At 25.5% G+C, this 17,480-nt stretch overlaps 4 protein-coding genes across 4 annotated transcripts in view; 2 read left to right on the top strand and 2 right to left on the bottom strand.

Annotated features, from left to right (window-relative positions):
• Positions 1-1,174: 1,174 nt before the first annotated feature.
• On the bottom strand, positions 1,175-2,705 carry Phum_PHUM194950 (ras, putative; the record flags this gene model as incomplete). The annotated part of the gene is made up of 5 exons (XM_002425331.1): positions 1,175-1,369; positions 1,450-1,661; positions 1,793-1,880; positions 2,445-2,541; positions 2,617-2,705. The coding sequence occupies 5 exons, from the start codon at positions 2,703-2,705 to the stop codon at positions 1,175-1,177; spliced, it is 681 nt and encodes a 226-aa protein (XP_002425376.1).
• A 109-nt stretch (positions 2,706-2,814) lies between these two features.
• Phum_PHUM194940 (zinc finger protein, putative) lies at positions 2,815-5,830 on the top strand (the record flags this gene model as incomplete). Its single annotated transcript, XM_002425330.1, has 6 exons — positions 2,815-2,946; positions 3,122-3,602; positions 3,672-3,839; positions 4,160-4,438; positions 4,721-4,912; positions 4,962-5,830. The coding sequence occupies 6 exons, from the start codon at positions 2,815-2,817 to the stop codon at positions 5,828-5,830; spliced, it is 2,121 nt and encodes a 706-aa protein (XP_002425375.1).
• Positions 5,831-6,541: 711 nt separating this feature from the next.
• Positions 6,542-8,949, top strand: Phum_PHUM194930 (uncharacterized protein; the record flags this gene model as incomplete). The annotated part of the gene is made up of 7 exons (XM_002425329.1): positions 6,542-6,889; positions 6,969-7,244; positions 7,314-7,417; positions 7,744-7,961; positions 8,042-8,259; positions 8,344-8,582; positions 8,697-8,949. The coding sequence occupies 7 exons, from the start codon at positions 6,542-6,544 to the stop codon at positions 8,947-8,949; spliced, it is 1,656 nt and encodes a 551-aa protein (XP_002425374.1).
• A 3,153-nt stretch (positions 8,950-12,102) lies between these two features.
• The window catches only part of Phum_PHUM194820 (Nucleosome-binding protein, putative), a gene marked incomplete at both ends in the record, with an annotated part of 8,806 nt that continues 3,428 nt past the window's right edge, over positions 12,103-17,480 (bottom strand). Inside the window, 8 exons of the mRNA XM_002425328.1 lie at positions 12,103-12,274; positions 12,353-12,564; positions 12,643-12,763; positions 12,845-12,951; positions 13,029-13,285; positions 13,370-13,840; positions 13,921-14,079; positions 14,879-15,346. Coding sequence (XP_002425373.1) covers positions 12,103-12,274; positions 12,353-12,564; positions 12,643-12,763; positions 12,845-12,951; positions 13,029-13,285; positions 13,370-13,840; positions 13,921-14,079; positions 14,879-15,346 — 1,967 coding nt within the window. The remainder of the gene's footprint in view (positions 12,275-12,352; positions 12,565-12,642; positions 12,764-12,844; positions 12,952-13,028; positions 13,286-13,369; positions 13,841-13,920; positions 14,080-14,878; positions 15,347-17,480) is intronic.

Genomic DNA, 17,480 nt, shown 5'->3' with positions numbered 1-17,480 from the left:
AATTATTATTATGAGAACGTCAAAAAAAAAACAATTATTAATAATGATAATAATTATATAAAATACTGGCAGTATTCGATTGTTAAAAAAAAAAAAAAAAAAAATAACATAACTAACCTACATAATGTGGTGTTTTCCTTACAGTTATTAATTATTTTATTATTATTAAATAAATTTTTTTTTATTAAATAATAAACAACGTGACAAAATTATTTATTTAAAATAAATAATTATAAATTTTTTTTTAAAAAAAATATAAGCATCGTGTAAGCAAAGCTAAATTTTTTTTTTTAATATATATAAATATTAAGCTAATAATATTCATATGTTATATTGTTGTTAAACAAGATTTTGTGCTTTTTTTTTTTTTTTTTTTTTTATTTTAAAATAAACTCTAAATAATTTTCTATTTTTAAAGCAAATTTTTTTTTTTGTTTTTTATTTTATGACAGAACAATTTGGCTTATAAAAAAAAAATATACAAATATTTAACTTTTTTGTCACGCTGATTTACTTCTAATTTTTTACATTAAACAAATATGTAAGACATTTACGATTAGTAGGCTTTCATTTATTATTATTATTATTATTATTTTTTTCTTGTTACATAATAATATACACTAGAAAAAAAAAAAATGCTTTTAAATCCTAAACAACAATTTTTTATAAACTATGAAGGCACAAAATTAAAAAAAAAAAGGCGATTTTTAAATTTTTTTTTAAAACTGTAACTAAGGCACTTTATTTTCCTATTACAAAAAATAGAAAAAAATACATAAAATTAATTAATAATACCAGTGAGTTTTGTAAAAACACTTTTGTTAAGGCCCATCTACTATTTTTATTACTGTTATTTATTTATTTTTGTTATTATAGTTAGTAAAATTCTTATTTATAAAACAAAAAGTGTTTTAAGGTAACCCAAAGATCTAAGGTTCGATTGGAAACTCTCAGCTCAGCCTTCGAAAACTTTTTTTTTTTTTTTTTTTTACAAAATGATTAAATTTTTCAAAAGTGTAACTATTGAGAAAGTCAGAATAGTATATACTGGAAATCACCGCGTTTTAAATCATTAATATAAGTTAATAATTGTTAAATGTGATACCTCTCAATTTGTCTCTCTCTCACAGTGTAAAAAAAAAAAAAAAGAATAAATTATTTTTAATAGAAACATTCATATTATCACGCATTTTTTCTTAGTTTTGTTCAAACTCGGCTTTAATGGAGGTCTTTCTGCGACTTGAAATTTACGAACGATTCTCACCAATTCATGAAATGCTTGATCGACATTCATTCTTAATTTTGCACTGCATTCAATGTATGGCACACGAAGATCTTGTGATAATCTTTGGGCATCTGCAGTTGACACCTGATTAATTATATTTTAAATTAAAAAATTTTTGTCACAAAAAAAAATTTAATATATTTTAACCATTTTAAATGACTTACACTCCTGTGATGTTCTAAATCAGCCTTATTGCCAACCATAAGCATGGGAAATTCATCTCTATCTTTAACTCTTAATATCTGTTTATGGAATTTGTACATTTCGTCAAAACTCGCTCGATCAGTAACTGAAAACACTAAAAGAAATCCCTCTCCAGATCTCATATACTGTTCTCTCATTGCACTAAATTCTTCTTGACCAGCAGTATCTAAAACTAATTACAAAAAATACAGTTGTAACATTATTTAAGATAAAATTTTTATCAAAAAAAAGTAAATAGTGCATCTTTGTAATAAAAAAACTAATGATTCATAAATTATGACTGAAAGTTTTGTTTGTACTTACTGTCTAATTTGGCAGTTATGTCATCGATTACACATTGTTTTGTATATGAATCCTCAATGGTTGGATCATAATCAGATACAAAATAACTCTAAAAAAAAAAAAAAAATTTAAAATTATTTGATAATTTGATATTAAATTGATTTATTTAAATTAAAAATTTTTTTTTTTTTTTTTTTTTTTTGAACTTAAAGTATATTTTTGAAGTAAGAAAAGTTTATATTGAATGTCTAAAAATTTTTATAATAATATAATTAAATCAAATTGGAATAGTTAAAAGAAAAAAGGAAAAATTTATATTAAACTGATTTAAAGTTATTTTAATTAAGCTCATTTAAAATTGTAAAAAATCGAAAAAATTGGCATTTTTCGGTGTCGTACGAAATTTAAAATTATTAAAAAACATTTTATAAAAGTTTCGATTGTAATTTTTTCCGATTGTTTAATTAAAAAATCAGAGATATATAAATTTATTATAGTAAATTTCATGAGTGTACAAAAAAGGAAATGACAAAAATTTGATTAAGCAATCAATTCATAGGATTAAGAAACATTTTTAATTATGTTTATCTTATAAGAAAAGACCATTTTATTTATAAACAGTAGGCGTAGGAAAACGAAAAATACATGAAATTGTTGAAACAAATGTACTTACTTGTATAAATTGAATTGTTAGTGCTGATTTTCCTACACCGCCACCACCGACAACAACTAATTTGTATGTTGGTGCATAGTTTTGACGATCATTCTGCCTGGACATTTTTTTAAAAATTTTAATTTCTCTGTTAAAAAATTAACACTAAAGATCACCTACACATTAATGAAACCTTGTAACTCCACCTTCTCGTATGAATCGTCTGCCTGTTAATACAACTACAATGCCGCCAATATTTGAAAAATTTAATTCAATTTTCATCCGACTCGTAATTTTTTTGGTGTTGTTATCACTTGTACATAATTACTTTATTTAACGTTATTATTAAATATTATTAATTTTTTTTTTTATATTTATATTAACAAATGAAATGTTACAAACCGTGTTAACGGTTAAAGATTTCAATTCAGTTTGCAGGATTTGTTTGCAATGTCAAAAAGATATGATAGATATATTCAGTACTGGTTTTCATAAACAATTTATTAAAATTACCAAAATAGAGGTATAAATATTTTTATGCCACTGTAAAATTTTCAAAGAAAAATTACACAAAATAAGTTAAATTTAATCAAAAAAAAAAATTAAAATTGTTTTTCAGACATTAAACACTTTCAATTATCCAATCATACATTTATAATATTATAATAAAATTAAAATAAATTTGAAATTTTTTTTAGGTTAAATGCGATGATAATTTACCAAAGAAGATATGTCAAAATTGTTTAACTCAAATGAAGCATTTATCAGAATTTTTAGAAAAAGTAAAATCATCTGATGCTTACCTACACTTGCTGTTATCTTGTGACCAAGATTTAAACGGAAAAGAAAAAGGCAAGAAATCATATTGTCGTAGCAAGATAAAAACGAAAAAAATAAAATCGAAAAGATTTTTAAAAAATTCAAAAATTGTTAAAGAGAAAGAGTTAGATGTAGATAAAAATAAATATTATGTAATTTTTGTACCTGATAGTGACAAAGATAAAAAACTTGATGCTGAAATATGTATTAAGGATATTAGTTTAAACGAAAATGAAAATTCAGAATTACTTCATTTTTGTAAATCTTTAATTAATGATCATTCCAAAGTAAAATTACGTCAAAAATTACCAGAGACTGGGGAAAATGAAGAAGAAAATAAAAAAATTAATGAAATTAAAAGTAATATGAAAGAAGAAAATTTAAATAGTTTTACTCACTATGTTAATTTATTAATTTTTCAATGTTCAGAATGTAAAAATTCTTATGAAGAAATGAAAGACTTGAATAATCATTATTTAATTCATCATTCTCATGTAACAATAAATAATAAATTTTATTATGAATGTCCAGTTTGTAAATTTAAAGGAGATAAAAAATTTGAATTTTTAAATCATTTGACAAAACATTCCGAGGAAGGTTATAAATTTTTTACAATCGATTCATCGGGAAAAAAAATTAGTTTTAACGATTGTCAAAAATTTCAAATTTCCCATTTCATAATGAAAATTCATGTAAAGTTTTCAAAGTAAATTTAAACATTTTCAATTGTATGATTTGCAGTAAAAAAATTGAAAATATTATGGAAATAGGAAACCATTTAAAAATTCACAATAATAAAAACAAAATAAAAAATTTTTGTATTAAGTTTACATGTCCAGTTTGTAATTTGACATGCGTATATGGATCGATGATTTATATCATTTGAGCGACATCACAGAAATGTTATTTTATTAAAGTTGACAGTGTTGGAGAACCATTAGAACTAAATGAAGAAGAAGATGAAAAAATTTTTGTATCATTTACTGAAGCTGTGACACTTATGTCAATATTAAATAACTCGTCGAAAATTTATGAAATTGAAAATGTTTATTCATGTGAAGAATCTCAATTTAAAATAGATTCTTTACTTGAGGAGCATTATGAAGAAGAACCTCCTAATTCTCTAGTAGAAAAATCTTTAAATAAAATTTGTCCTGTGTGCAAAATGGAAATTTCATTTGATAAAATAAACGATGGTAAAAATACTTTTTACGAACATTTAAAAATTCATAAAAAAGAAGGAGTTTATTTTATAAAAGTAAATAAAAATGGATCTTTAGCAAAATCTGATGAAAAATATTCTGATTTATTTATTCAATCATCATTAATTTATAATTTAATAAAAAGTTCATTGCCATCAAATTTTCATCATTTTTGGTGTCCAGATGTTGAATGTTTAAATTTTAAAATTCAAAATTTTTCTCATAATAATTTTTATTCGGAAGAATCGAATTTTCCCGTAAATAATTTCTTATCAGATGTAGTTGATATAGACGAAGATGAAGAAGGTAAAAAAAATATGATATTTATTTGTGAAAAGTGCGAAATGAAATGTTTAGGAATAGAAAACTATAAAAAACATTATTCGAGTTGTAAAGGACAAAATTTATATAAAAAATTAGAAATCTGTCAAGTTTTCCAAGGGGATTCCCTGAAAATTCACTGTAAACGTTCACGATTCGAAAAATAATTCGAAATTAAGAAAACCTAACGGAGAAGGACAAACGTTACGAATGGAAAATTTTATTAAATGCGAAATATGCAATCGGAAATTTATAAGACAAGCTTCTTTTGATAGACATAAATCCGCACATTTAAATCCTAGATATTTCGATTGTGATATTTGTAAGCTTCCACTCCCATCTAAAACAAGTCTGCAAAAACATTCGGAATTGCACAAAATAAACGTTAGTAATTTTAAATGTAAAACGTGTAAAGCTAATTTCACGTCCAGGGATTCTTTGACCACTCATCAGAGTAGTGCGGGTCATAACGTGAGTCGTCAACGTGAGTTAGAATGCAATGTTTGCGGGGAAAAGTTTCTAATAGGTAAAAAATTTACGGAACACATCAAAATGCATCCCAAGTACAAAATGGGAGAATGCGGTTTATGCGGAAAACGTTTGTCAACATTTCAATCTCTCATGTTTCACATGCAAAGGCATTTCAAATCGAACAGCATTTTATGTCCTCATTGCGGAAAACAATTTTTCGAAGAAAAAAATTACAACAGGCATTTGTTGACACACGAAGGCATAAAACCATATTCTTGCGACATTCAAGGATGCGAAAAATCATTTTACACGTTTTTCGAATTGAACAGACATAAAAAATATCACAACAACACGAGAGATTTCGTTTGTCCTCATTGTGCGAAAAGTTTTCACGAAGCGAATCATTTAACGGTGCACGTGCGCATTCACACGGGTGAGCGTCCCTACACGTGTCCACACTGTAAAAGAGGTTTCATAACGAGAACTCGTTGCAAGCATCACATAAAATTGGTACATCAAGGAATCGGCTACGATCAAATACAGAGCAGAATATCTAAAAAAGTCGCCATATTTGAAACCTTAGATGGTAACTAAATAAATTTACAAAACTACAAATAAATTGGCTTTACCACATTTACGAACATTTGATCCTCTTCAAACGCGAATTTCGTTAATTTTCGTTCTTTTTTGTATTTGTTACAACAATAATTAATAATTAATTTCGACTTGTTAAAAAGTATTTTAAAAACTGAAACAAAAAAAAGTAATTTAAAAGGGTTTTGTAATGACTTAAAAAAATATTGAATCAAGTTCAAAAAAGAAACCTATTGTTTATAGTATGTATAGAGAATGTAGAAGTTTAGTTAAAAATAAAATAAAATTATTTATTGCAAAAATGTTATTAATATTATTTATGAAAAAAAATTTAATAATGGTTAACACATTTCTTACCGTAAAAGTTTTAGACAAAATGGAAATTTCGATTAAATCAGATAATTATCATCATTGTCGAATTCGTTGTCAGGTGACAATTACTATTATTATTATTTTATTTTATACATAATTTATTATTTTCCTCATTAAATTATTTCAATCAAATTTCTTTTATTTTTTTCAATATTTCGAAAACAACAATTCCTGGAAAATTAATCATCATTAGTATTTTTTAATCTTTTGAAAATGACACTGAGTGAAAATGGAAAAAAAAAAAAAAAACATTTATAATTTACGTTGCATGTGTATTTTCCTTTCGAATAATATTTATTCGACATTTTCACTAAACGCGAACGAAAAAAGTAATTTAAAATGATTGTCCGTTTTAAAACGAATATTAAAATATTTTTGTTATTAAATTTAATCAAATACAACGCTTGCGATGAAAATGGCCGTTATTCGAAAAGAGATTTACAATTAATAAAAGATGTCGCCACATTGAATGCCGCCAAATTTCTCGTTTTCGTACAAAATGAAAAAATTTTGAAATTTGGCGACATAACGAAAAATTTTTCCAATGACGGTTTTTACACGTCGATAATCGATTTGAAAACTCTTGATGAATTATTAAACGAAATTAACGGAGAAAAAAATATTTTAAGAGGGATAACGATATTATTAATTAACGGATCTTATAATTTTACAAATGTTTTTACAAAGGTAAGTTATTATTACGTAACGAATCCGTCTTGAACGTGTATATTCATTATCATTATTATTATTGTTTTTTTTTTTTCAGATAAAATTTCCAGACGCTTTAATTTTGTTAAATTTTAATAATTCACTTACGGATATTGTAAAATATCAAATTCCCATTAACGTGAGGTTATTTTTATTAGAATCATATGAGGATAAAGTTATAATAAATAAAATTAAAAATCCAAATGTTAACAAAAAACCCATCGTTAAACTTTATGGATTTTGGTTTGCGCCCAAATCTTATGGCATTACACTTGTTGATAAATATGATAAAATCGATTTTGGAAACGTATCGTTGAAAACAATGGTTCACGAGGTAAAAAAATTGTTTCTCTTTTTGTTATTTAATGATTTAATAACGTTATTTTAATTTTTTTTTAAACAGTACGACGAATTTATTTGTAAAGGTAAATTAAAACTTTTTGTATATAAACTGAGATGTTTTCATTCTGAATTAATTGGCGTTTTGTCAAAGGAATTAAATTTCCGGTGAGTAAATTTTCTTTTGTTTTTTTGAGAAATTTCATATACATATTATTCACAAAGTCATTTGATTTCCAGAATGAACGTTGTGAGACGTTTGGATTTGAATTATTCGTATTATGGAGAAAATGGTTCGTTGACTGATGTTTTTTTATTATTAATGAGAAAAGAAGTTGACATTTCCGGTTGTACTTATGCTGTAAGCAGTGAAAGACTCAACATTTACGATTTTGCTTGGCCTACACATTCAACACAGTAATATTAAGAAAAAAAAAAAATTTTTATATGATGCTTTTAAATAATTTCACCCCCCCCCCCATTTTTTTTTGCAGGACGATGTTGTATATAAAAAATGAAAGGGTGAAAACATTTTTAGGGGGTTATTTAAAACCCTTGAATATAAATTTACAAATAGGAATATTAATATGGATTTTAATATCGGGAATATTAATTCAAATATTTAAAAACGTTCGAGAAAAGAAAAAAAAATTTCAAATAACCGTTACAATAAAATCTATATTGAAATCATTGCAAGTTTTTTGCAATCAAGGTTTTGTTTATTATTTTACCATTTTATTTTTTTTGGATTGGTTTTTGTGGTTGTTTATTATTTTTAATATTATTTATTAGATGTGTATAACATGCCTACGTGGTGTGCGGATCGAGTCGTGTACATGTCGACATTTTTATTCGTATTATTAATTTATCAAGGATATTCAGCAAAATTAATATCGTCTTTAACCGTAACCACACCTCACATACCATTTAAAACATTTGAAGATTTTATATCGGATGGAAGTTACATGTTGTTGACTTTAACAGAAGGATATCATAAAACTTTTTTCAACGTGAGGAAAAATTCATTTAAAGTCCTTAAAATTATTTAATATGATTTTAATTTAATTTAATTAAATTTTTTTCTTTTATTTTAGAAATACCTTAAAGTTCTCGGATTGAGTCAATTTTTAAAACAAAACGATTTACCTAAAAATGCACAAGAAGCCATTTCTCAATTATGTTCTAATAAAAGTTTGGCTTATATTGAATTTAGAGAAAATATAGTAGAACATAAATTATTATGTGACGTCATCGAAATCCCAGATATATTTTCTCATCATATCGGATTAGGTTTACCTAAAAATTCAATTTACGGAAAATTTATGAACAAAGCGTAAGAAATTCAATTAAAAAAAAAAAATTATTTAAAAAAAAATAATAATTTTTAATAAAATATCATTTTTTTTATTAGTTTGAAAAAATTTAAAGAATGTGGAGTTTATAATAGAATGAGAAGAGAAATGCTGTCGTACGAAGATATTGATTATTCTCGTAAAAATGATTTTTTAGAAGTTTCAATAAAACAAATCATTTTTCCATTTTGTATTCTAACCGTTGGAATTATAATTTCGATAATCGTTTTCGTACTCGAAATAATAATAAAAAAATATTTCGATAAAGGATTCGATAAAGATTACGAAAGGGAATTTTTTAAAAGGGAAAAACAATTACGGAAATGGAAAAATACAATCACAATGTGAAAAACAAAGAGATTTAACAAACAATATGTCTGCTAACCGGAAGTTTATCTACACGTTTTACAAACAATAAAAATAAATAATAATGAAAGGGATCCAACGCAAAAACACTCGTGTTATTTTATAAATTAAAATTTTCTTAAGTTGGCAATCCTGATTTCTGGTATCCTATCTGATACCCTACGGTATCAATTTAAGTAACGAAACCATTCCGCCCAAACAATTTTATTTATTTTTCTTAAAAAAATTAAATTAATTTTAATATCAAGGAAATTCAATAAATAACAATAAGAAAACCCCCGTTAAATATAATATTATTAAATTATTTATTTATTAATTTTTTTTTATTTATTTAAATTTTAGTGATTAGACCAGAAACTATGCTACAAATGTTGTTTTACTATCATAAACTCAAGTGAATAAAAAAATTTCTTTTTTTTTTTTGTAAACTTAAATTAATTAATTTATTAATTTTTCTATTATTATTATTATTATTATTATTCTGTGATAAAATTTTTTTAAACATTAGCATAATAGCGATTACATTTTTATTTAATAACAACAATTAATAATTGCATTGAATGTTAATTTTTTTAAACAATTAAAAATAAATTTCGTACGAGAAAAAAAAAAATTAAAAAAAACGTTGTAAAATAATAACAATAATAATAATAATAATAATAATGATAATGATAATAGAATATTTTGTATGCGTGTGTGTGTGTGTGTGTGTGTATGTGTGATGTTTTTCACAAAAAGAAGACAAAAAAAGGCAAAATATCATCATCATCATCCCTCTTATTCACTCACGTGTATAATATATATATTTAATATTAAATAATTAACTTATGTAATAATCCCTTCCTTTCATTTAAACATTCAATAATAATAATAATAATAATAATAATAATAATAATAATAATAATAATAAAATTCATAATAACAAAGGCAACACAAAAATATACAACACAAAGCAATTTCGAAACAATCGAGAAAAAAAAAAAAAAAAAAAAATTCATTTCCTTATTTAATTAAATATGATTATTATTATAATATTAATATTATTATTAATAATTTTTATTTACGATATAATAAATAAAAAAAAAAAAAAAATCTAAGGACGGTTGAAAGCGCACTTATTAACCAAAACATTAAAAATATTATATTAAAAACTATAATAATCACAAATAATAAATCATATCCATGTATTTATGTATTTATGTATTTATTTATGTATTTATGTATATATTTTATATATTTATTTAACATTACGACGTTTCTAATGATTTCATTTAAACTTTACAAATTTTAAAACAAATTAAATTATTGATGACGACAACAACAACAACAACAACATAAACACGATCGTTATGTTGATAATGTTTGTTGTTTGTTTAATTATCGATTAATCGTCGTTTTAAAAAACATTAACAATATATATATTTATACTTATATAATATTATATATTTTTTTTTTATATATTCTTCAGTATAGCTGTCATAATTTCTTAACCCTTATCATCATCATCATCGCCATTTTTATTTAAAAGAAAATCAATCAACCAATCAACATTTAGCTCTTCTTATCAGCATAAAAATAATCAAAACCGTTTTTTTAACACGATTGATCCATAAATACTCATAATCAGTTATTAAATAAAATTTAATAATAATAATAATAATAATAATAATAATACATTAAATAAATTATGTATTTGTTTTTTACCAAGGGTTAAGTAAATATTTAATTTATATACAGCTAATATTTTTTTTGTTTTTAAAATGTGAAAAAGGGTATCATTAATATCATTTTGAAACGTATAAAAGAATATATATATGTATGTATAATAAGTCGAAGTCGATTATTATTATTATTAATAATTAATTAAATCTGCCTTTGGTTGTTCGCATTAATAATAACAAAAAAAAAAAAAATAATAATAATAAATTCAACTGAAAACAAAACAGTGACGTAAATATTTATTTTTTTCTCATTTATTTATTTATTTATACACGTGTTATTTATTTTATGTATGTATATATTTTTTATTAAAAACGATCCAGAAAATATGTAAAAATAAAATATTATTTACATAACTCATCATAAAAAAAAAATAAAAATAAAGTTCCAAAAAAAAAAATTTTCAAAAAAATAAATTATTTATAAAAAAAAAAAAAAGAAAAAAAATAAATAAATAACGTAAATCATTATCATTATTGTTTTTATTATTATTACTATTATCATCGTTATTATTATTAATTTGCTTATTTTTTGGATTAGTTTTCTTTTTTTTTTTTTTAAAGGCAGAAACTATTTTCAAAAAAAAATTTAAATTTATATCATATAATCGATTATTATTATTGTTATTATCATCATCATCATTAATTATTATCATTACTATTATTATTATTATTATTATCATCAACGCGACGCAAATGAGTCTTTTCAATATTGTTAACTGAATAAAATATATAAAAATTATATGATTACATTACATTATTTAATCACTAGTAGTAGCAATTTTTTTTTTTTCTTCCTTTTTTTCCTTTTTTTTTTTTTTGCGTGAATTCTAATTATATTAAAAAAATCTAGTTGCCCAAAACCACCATGTGTGAAAGCTTATTTATTTATTTATTTTTGTTTTTTTTTTTCCCCCCCCCCCCCTCTTTAAATTTTTCTCTTTTCAATTGATGGAAAATTAAAAAAAAAAAAACAAAAATATAATAATAATAATAATAACAAAATGCACAACCAAAACGCTATCCTTTTTTTTTTTTTTTTGTTTTAATTTTTTAAAAAAAAAGCACTTATTATTTTACTCTAACGCGAACAAAAAAAAAAAAAAAAAAAAAAAACGAAACGAAAAGAGGTGAGGAATGATAACGCGAAATCATTTATCCCTTTTTTTTTTGTTTTTTGGAATCCCCCTTTTATAAACACCTGAGAAACGACCAGATGTAGTCAAGAAAAACTTTTTTTTTTTTTTTTTTTTTTTCCGTACAAATGCAGTCCAGCCGCAATACGAGGGCTTTCCTTGGCTTTTAACCAAACAGAGAGTATCGATCGATCTTCGTGTAACTATCGGAAATACGCAATCAACAAGAAGAAAGAATTTTCACAACTACGACTACCTTTTTTTAAAAAAAAGAAAACAATTTAGGCCATGTAATCAGCTGTGACAGAAGTTTCCTTTGTTTTTCCCTGAAAACCTATCAAAGGTGTGACCAACGTAGAATTCGAATTGAGACAGTCTTCTTCTTCTTTTTTATTATTATCTAAACTATTATTTGTTGTTATGTCTACTCCGTTTGAATGATTATTATCAATCCTATAAAGAAAAAAATGATCTCTTTTCAAATTTCCTTCCCGGAAAAACGAGAAAATTTTCGAATGGGTGACGACTCACAGATTAGAATCCAACATTTCCTCCTCCTTATCATCATCATTATGATGATGATGATGATGATTATGATGATTATTATCTTGGCTAGTTGTTTGACCGTTGGTTAACGTCATGTCCGTCGACATTCTTTCACCGTGTAAGAAAACTTCCAATTTATTTTTTGGTTCGTCCTTTTCATGTTCCGTACCATCTTCTTCACCTTTTTCACTATCAGCCTGACACACAAAATTATTTTTAAATTTAAACATTTCCACGAAAGAAAACAAAAATATCATTTTTTCACTTTCACTTACCTTATTTGTCGAATTTTCCGGATTTTTCCGAGTACGCTTCATTATGGCTTCCACTCTTTTTCTTCTTGCTTGCCTTTCTTCTTCTTCTCTCTTTAATCTTTCGGCCATTTCTATTCTTTGCCTGTAAAAAAAAATTATAAAAAATTTTTTTTAAAAATAATTTTAAACAATCCCCCCCCCCGACCCCTTTAAATTTATTTACCTTTCCGCTTCTTCTCGAGCTTTTCTACCCGCTTCTTCTTTTTCTAATCTTACCAATTCTTCTTGCTGTCGTTTTTCTTTTTCTTCTTCTTCTCTTTTTTTTGCTTCCTGGAATATAAAAAATTTTTTTCATTATTTGTTACACTACGATCAAGATTGAGAGACGCAAATTTTTTTTTTTTTACCTGTATTGCTTGCATTAATCTATCTTCTTCCATTTTCCTTGCTTCCTCTAATAATCTTAATTGTTCTTCTTCGGCTAAACGCTGCTCCTCTTCCTCCTTCCTCAATCTTTCCGCTTCCAATTTAGCTTCCATTTCTAAACGAAGCCTTTCCGCTTCCGCTTCTCTTTCGGCTTGCTCTCTAGCAACCCTTCGTCTTTCTGCTAAAGCTGCCTTCGCTTCTTCTTCGGTTGATATTTTTGATCTTGTCATAACGTTGACTGCAAACGGATGATGACGTAATATTTACTTATTTTTCTCCGTTCCCCTCCCCTTCCCCCCCGTGAACATAAATTTTAAATTACCTTTTCCTGATTCGTCATCGATGGAACCAGAATTATCATTATCGTTACTAGAAGATTCCTTTTTACCATTCTGTATATTTTTTGTTGACTTCGTCATAATGTTTTGATTTGAATTTTGGGCTCCTACGTCACTCGTCGTAATATTATTATTATTATTATTATTATTATTTACAACATTATTTTCTTTCGTTTCATTATTATCCTTTACAATTAATTCTTCTTTATTATTTTCATTTGTTTTTTCTGATTTTATTTCTTCGGATGCGTTGGTTTCGACATCGATTTTGTTGTTATTCATTCCATTTCCATTATTATTACTATTATTATTATTATTATTATTTCCAATTCCTTGTTGACGTTTTGTTACGTCGTCGCTTTTGGGTAAATTTTGCTTCCTAATTTGTTGTTTCACACCCGTTGGTTTTGTCGCTTTCAATTCTTTAAGTTTTGATTTTTCTTCCGATGGTGAATCTTGGATTGAGAAAAGAGAGAGAAAACATTATTATCAACACTGACTTTCCAAAAAAAAAAAAAAAAAAAAAACTATTTACCTATTTTTTGCGAGTCTTTTGTTACTCCGGTTATGTGAATGCTAAACGGTCTAGGCTTCCTTGGCGCAGACCTTAACCGCGGTGTGGGTGTCGGTGTCGAGGCACTGGTAAAGCTGCATTGACTTAGTACACTTCCAGGACGAGAGGGTGTCGTGTCACCTGAAATATTATTATTTATATCAATCATTACGTTTTCCCATTTCAAAATGACAACCATTAAAAAAAAAATTGTAATTTTAATTTAAAAGAAAAGTTTTCAAGTTTATGTTACCTTATTTTCTTTTTTTTTTTACTATATCTAACGAACCCCTTTTAATTTACAAAAAAAAAAATTTTTTTAATTTATATAAAAAAAAAAAAAAAAAGCAATTATTCGTAATTATTCCCATTTGTAGAAAAAAAATGACTTGCAGCACCATCACCTGGTAAGAAAGCATTGGAAATATCTTTGTCGTGGTCGTGGTGGTGGTGGTTATTATTTATCTTCATGGTTGACACCAAACAACTTTTAACAAAAAAATTTTTTTTTTTTTTTAAACTCGTGAATTTAAGTATGAAGAAGTATGAAGTAGAGGCGCTCTTTGTCAAAAATAAATTTGTTTCATGTTAAAAGAAATGTTGCTAAGCCAAAAAAAAAAAAAAATAGAAAAAGGGGTGCAATACCAATCAATCCTAGTGCAAGTTAAAAGAAAATTTTTACGTTAGATACCAAGTTACGAAAGAATATTTAATTGTGTGTGAAAGAAAAAAAAAAAACCACTGAAACTAATTAGATAGATGATGATGATGATTCTTTTTCTCTATGAAAATGAATGAATCCATAAGGGATCCCAACACCAAAAAAAAAAAAAAAATTGAAGGGGGAGGGGGAGGGGGCCAATCATCTATAAAGAAAATAAATGACTGAAAGAACTGAAACCCTCGAGAATCCCTTTAATTTTTTTTTTTACGTAGGTACCTGACGACAAACCACCGTCGGGTGACAAACTCTTTGTCGAAGAAGCCATAGCTTTTGCTTTATTTCTTAGTCGTTGAGCTCTAGTCATTCGAGGCTGTATGAAATTCAACGATTGACCTTTCGAGTGAAGTTGCATCATGCTCTTTGACGTATCCTTTTTGGTCAAAGTGTTCGACTGAAACTCTTTACTTTCTACCAGATGATTAGTGCTACGCGACATTGATTTCGAAGACCCCGATAAGGGTTGCGAATAAGGATTCGAATGCACGACTCGCGGCTGAGCCAAAATGTCGAGTCGCGCCATAGAATAAGCCCTACCTGGCGTTCTGGCCAGGGACCGGGATCCAGATGTGGGTCGACTGGTTGTACCATCCCTTGGCGAAGGGATCGTAGGCATTAGATCAGTCTTCCTCCTACCGATTCTTAAGTGAGACGCACTCATAGCAGGGCTAATGTCAGAGTCACCAGCTGTGAAAATGAAAAAAATAAATAAATAAATTGTAGAATTTTATGTAAATAAAAAAATATCAAAAACTTATATATGTATTTATGTACAAAATATATACATATATACACTTTTATCTAAAATAAGGACCTGTACAACTCAAATCCACAAAGAGTTATCCCCTCACATTTACACCCGTAATAATAATAATAATAATAATAACGGTATTTACGTATAAAACAAGTGTAACGGTCGAGAAAAAAAAAAATTAAATATATATTATTTCATCGAACACGTTACATACATATTCACACAAATTTTTCAATACAAATTTTTTTTTTTTTCTCTTGTTATTAAAAAAAAAAAAAAAAAAATTAACAATAACAATAACAATAACAACAACAACAACAACAATAACAATAATTTAAGGTATGTTTTTAAAAAGAAATAAATATATTCCTATTTACATATTTTGAAGGTTTTATTTATTTGAAAAAATATTTTATTAATAAAGGACGTTCGATTGTTTTTTAAAATTAAAAAAAAAAAATTTAAATTTAAATTTAAATTGTATACACATTTCAAATGACGATGTGAAAATTTTAAATCAATTATTTTTAAATGTTAATTTCTTTTTTTTCCTTTTTCTTTTTTCCTTATTTAAACGGGTCGAATGATTCGTTGAATTATTATTATTATTATTATTATTACTATTAACTTTTAACTTAACTTAACTAAAAAAAAAAAAAAAAAAATCAAATCGAATCGAATAAATAATAATAATAATAATAATAAAACAACTTTTTGACGAGCTAAATTGCCACTTGCGCACGCTCCAGAAAATTAAAATAATAATAATGATAATAATGATAATAATTCGTGTGCGTAGGCATGGAGTGAATGAAAATTAAACTCTCGTAATTATTATACCAACGAACCATATCTGACTCTTTAAGAGAGAGAGAGAGAGAGAGAAAATAAGAAAACCTTCATTTGAAATTATGGTAGACATTTTTTTTTTTTTAATTTTCTTTTCTCCATCTTTAAAAAATATCAATTGATAACACAGGGAACGCACACACACACACAAGCAAGTGATTAAAATTTTACATTTTAACGATAATTTTTCAATCTGACAAGGGGGAGAGGGGGGCGTATCGCGACGTTGTTAATTTTAATAAAACAAAAAAAAAAATTTTCAATGTCTGTAAATCGTAAAGAACTACAGCGACAATTCTAAAATATTTGAAATTCTAAACTACTACTTTTTGTTTGTTTGTTTGTTCTTTCTAATAATGCATCGACTACATCCGATATAAAAATAGAATTAATAATTTTAAAATAATAATAATAATAAATATAAAACAATAATATCAAAATCGAACGAGAATAGTCGTAAATATTTTTCTCTCTCTCTCTCTCTCTCTTTCTCTTTAATGCCACTTATTGTGGGCAAACATTTTTTTATTAAAAAAAAATTATTATTATTATTAGGAAGACAATAGTAACGCAGCAAAAAGCCTTGCAAGGCTGAATTAATGCGTGCGTAACTATTTTCCCCCCTTTTTTTTTTTTTTTTTTTTTGTAAAGCAAGTGCAAGTTTATTTATTTACAGAATATTTACAATCGAGTCAAGTAATGACAATTAACCTAAAGAAAATAAGCCGTGATTCGTGCACGCACATACACACACGTACACGCACACGTGTACGCACTCACGCGCACATTCGCAAAATAAAAAAAAAGCTGATGAATACGGTCTTGCAAGTAGGTAGGTCATCGAGTATCTCTCTCTTTGCAAGTTTAAGTTAATTTACCGTGACACAAGCCACTCTAAACGTAAGCACATATGCAAAAAACAGAGTTGGCCACCATTAAAAAGTAAAAAAAAAAAAGCAAAATAAATATTGATGATGATAATAATAATAATAATTTTTTTTTTTTAATAAAACATTTCGACGCCTTTTATAAAAAATTTTTTTTTTTTTTTTAATTGATGGAAGCTCCAAAGATTTAATTATTAAAAGGGAAAAATTCCGCCATAATTAACCTTCTGCCTTATGCATCTCACATGAGCGAGCGTTCGTTTAAATTAAATCTTTAATAAAAATAATAACGACGATGATGATAATAATAATAAGAGACAAATACATATTA

Source organism: Pediculus humanus, genomic scaffold (genome assembly GCF_000006295.1).
Source record: "Pediculus humanus corporis 1103172107544 genomic scaffold, whole genome shotgun sequence".
Taxonomy (NCBI): Eukaryota; Metazoa; Arthropoda; class Insecta; order Psocodea; family Pediculidae; genus Pediculus; species Pediculus humanus.
The sequence above is the reverse complement of the archived record's forward strand: the minus strand, read 5'-3'. Positions and strand labels throughout refer to the sequence as shown.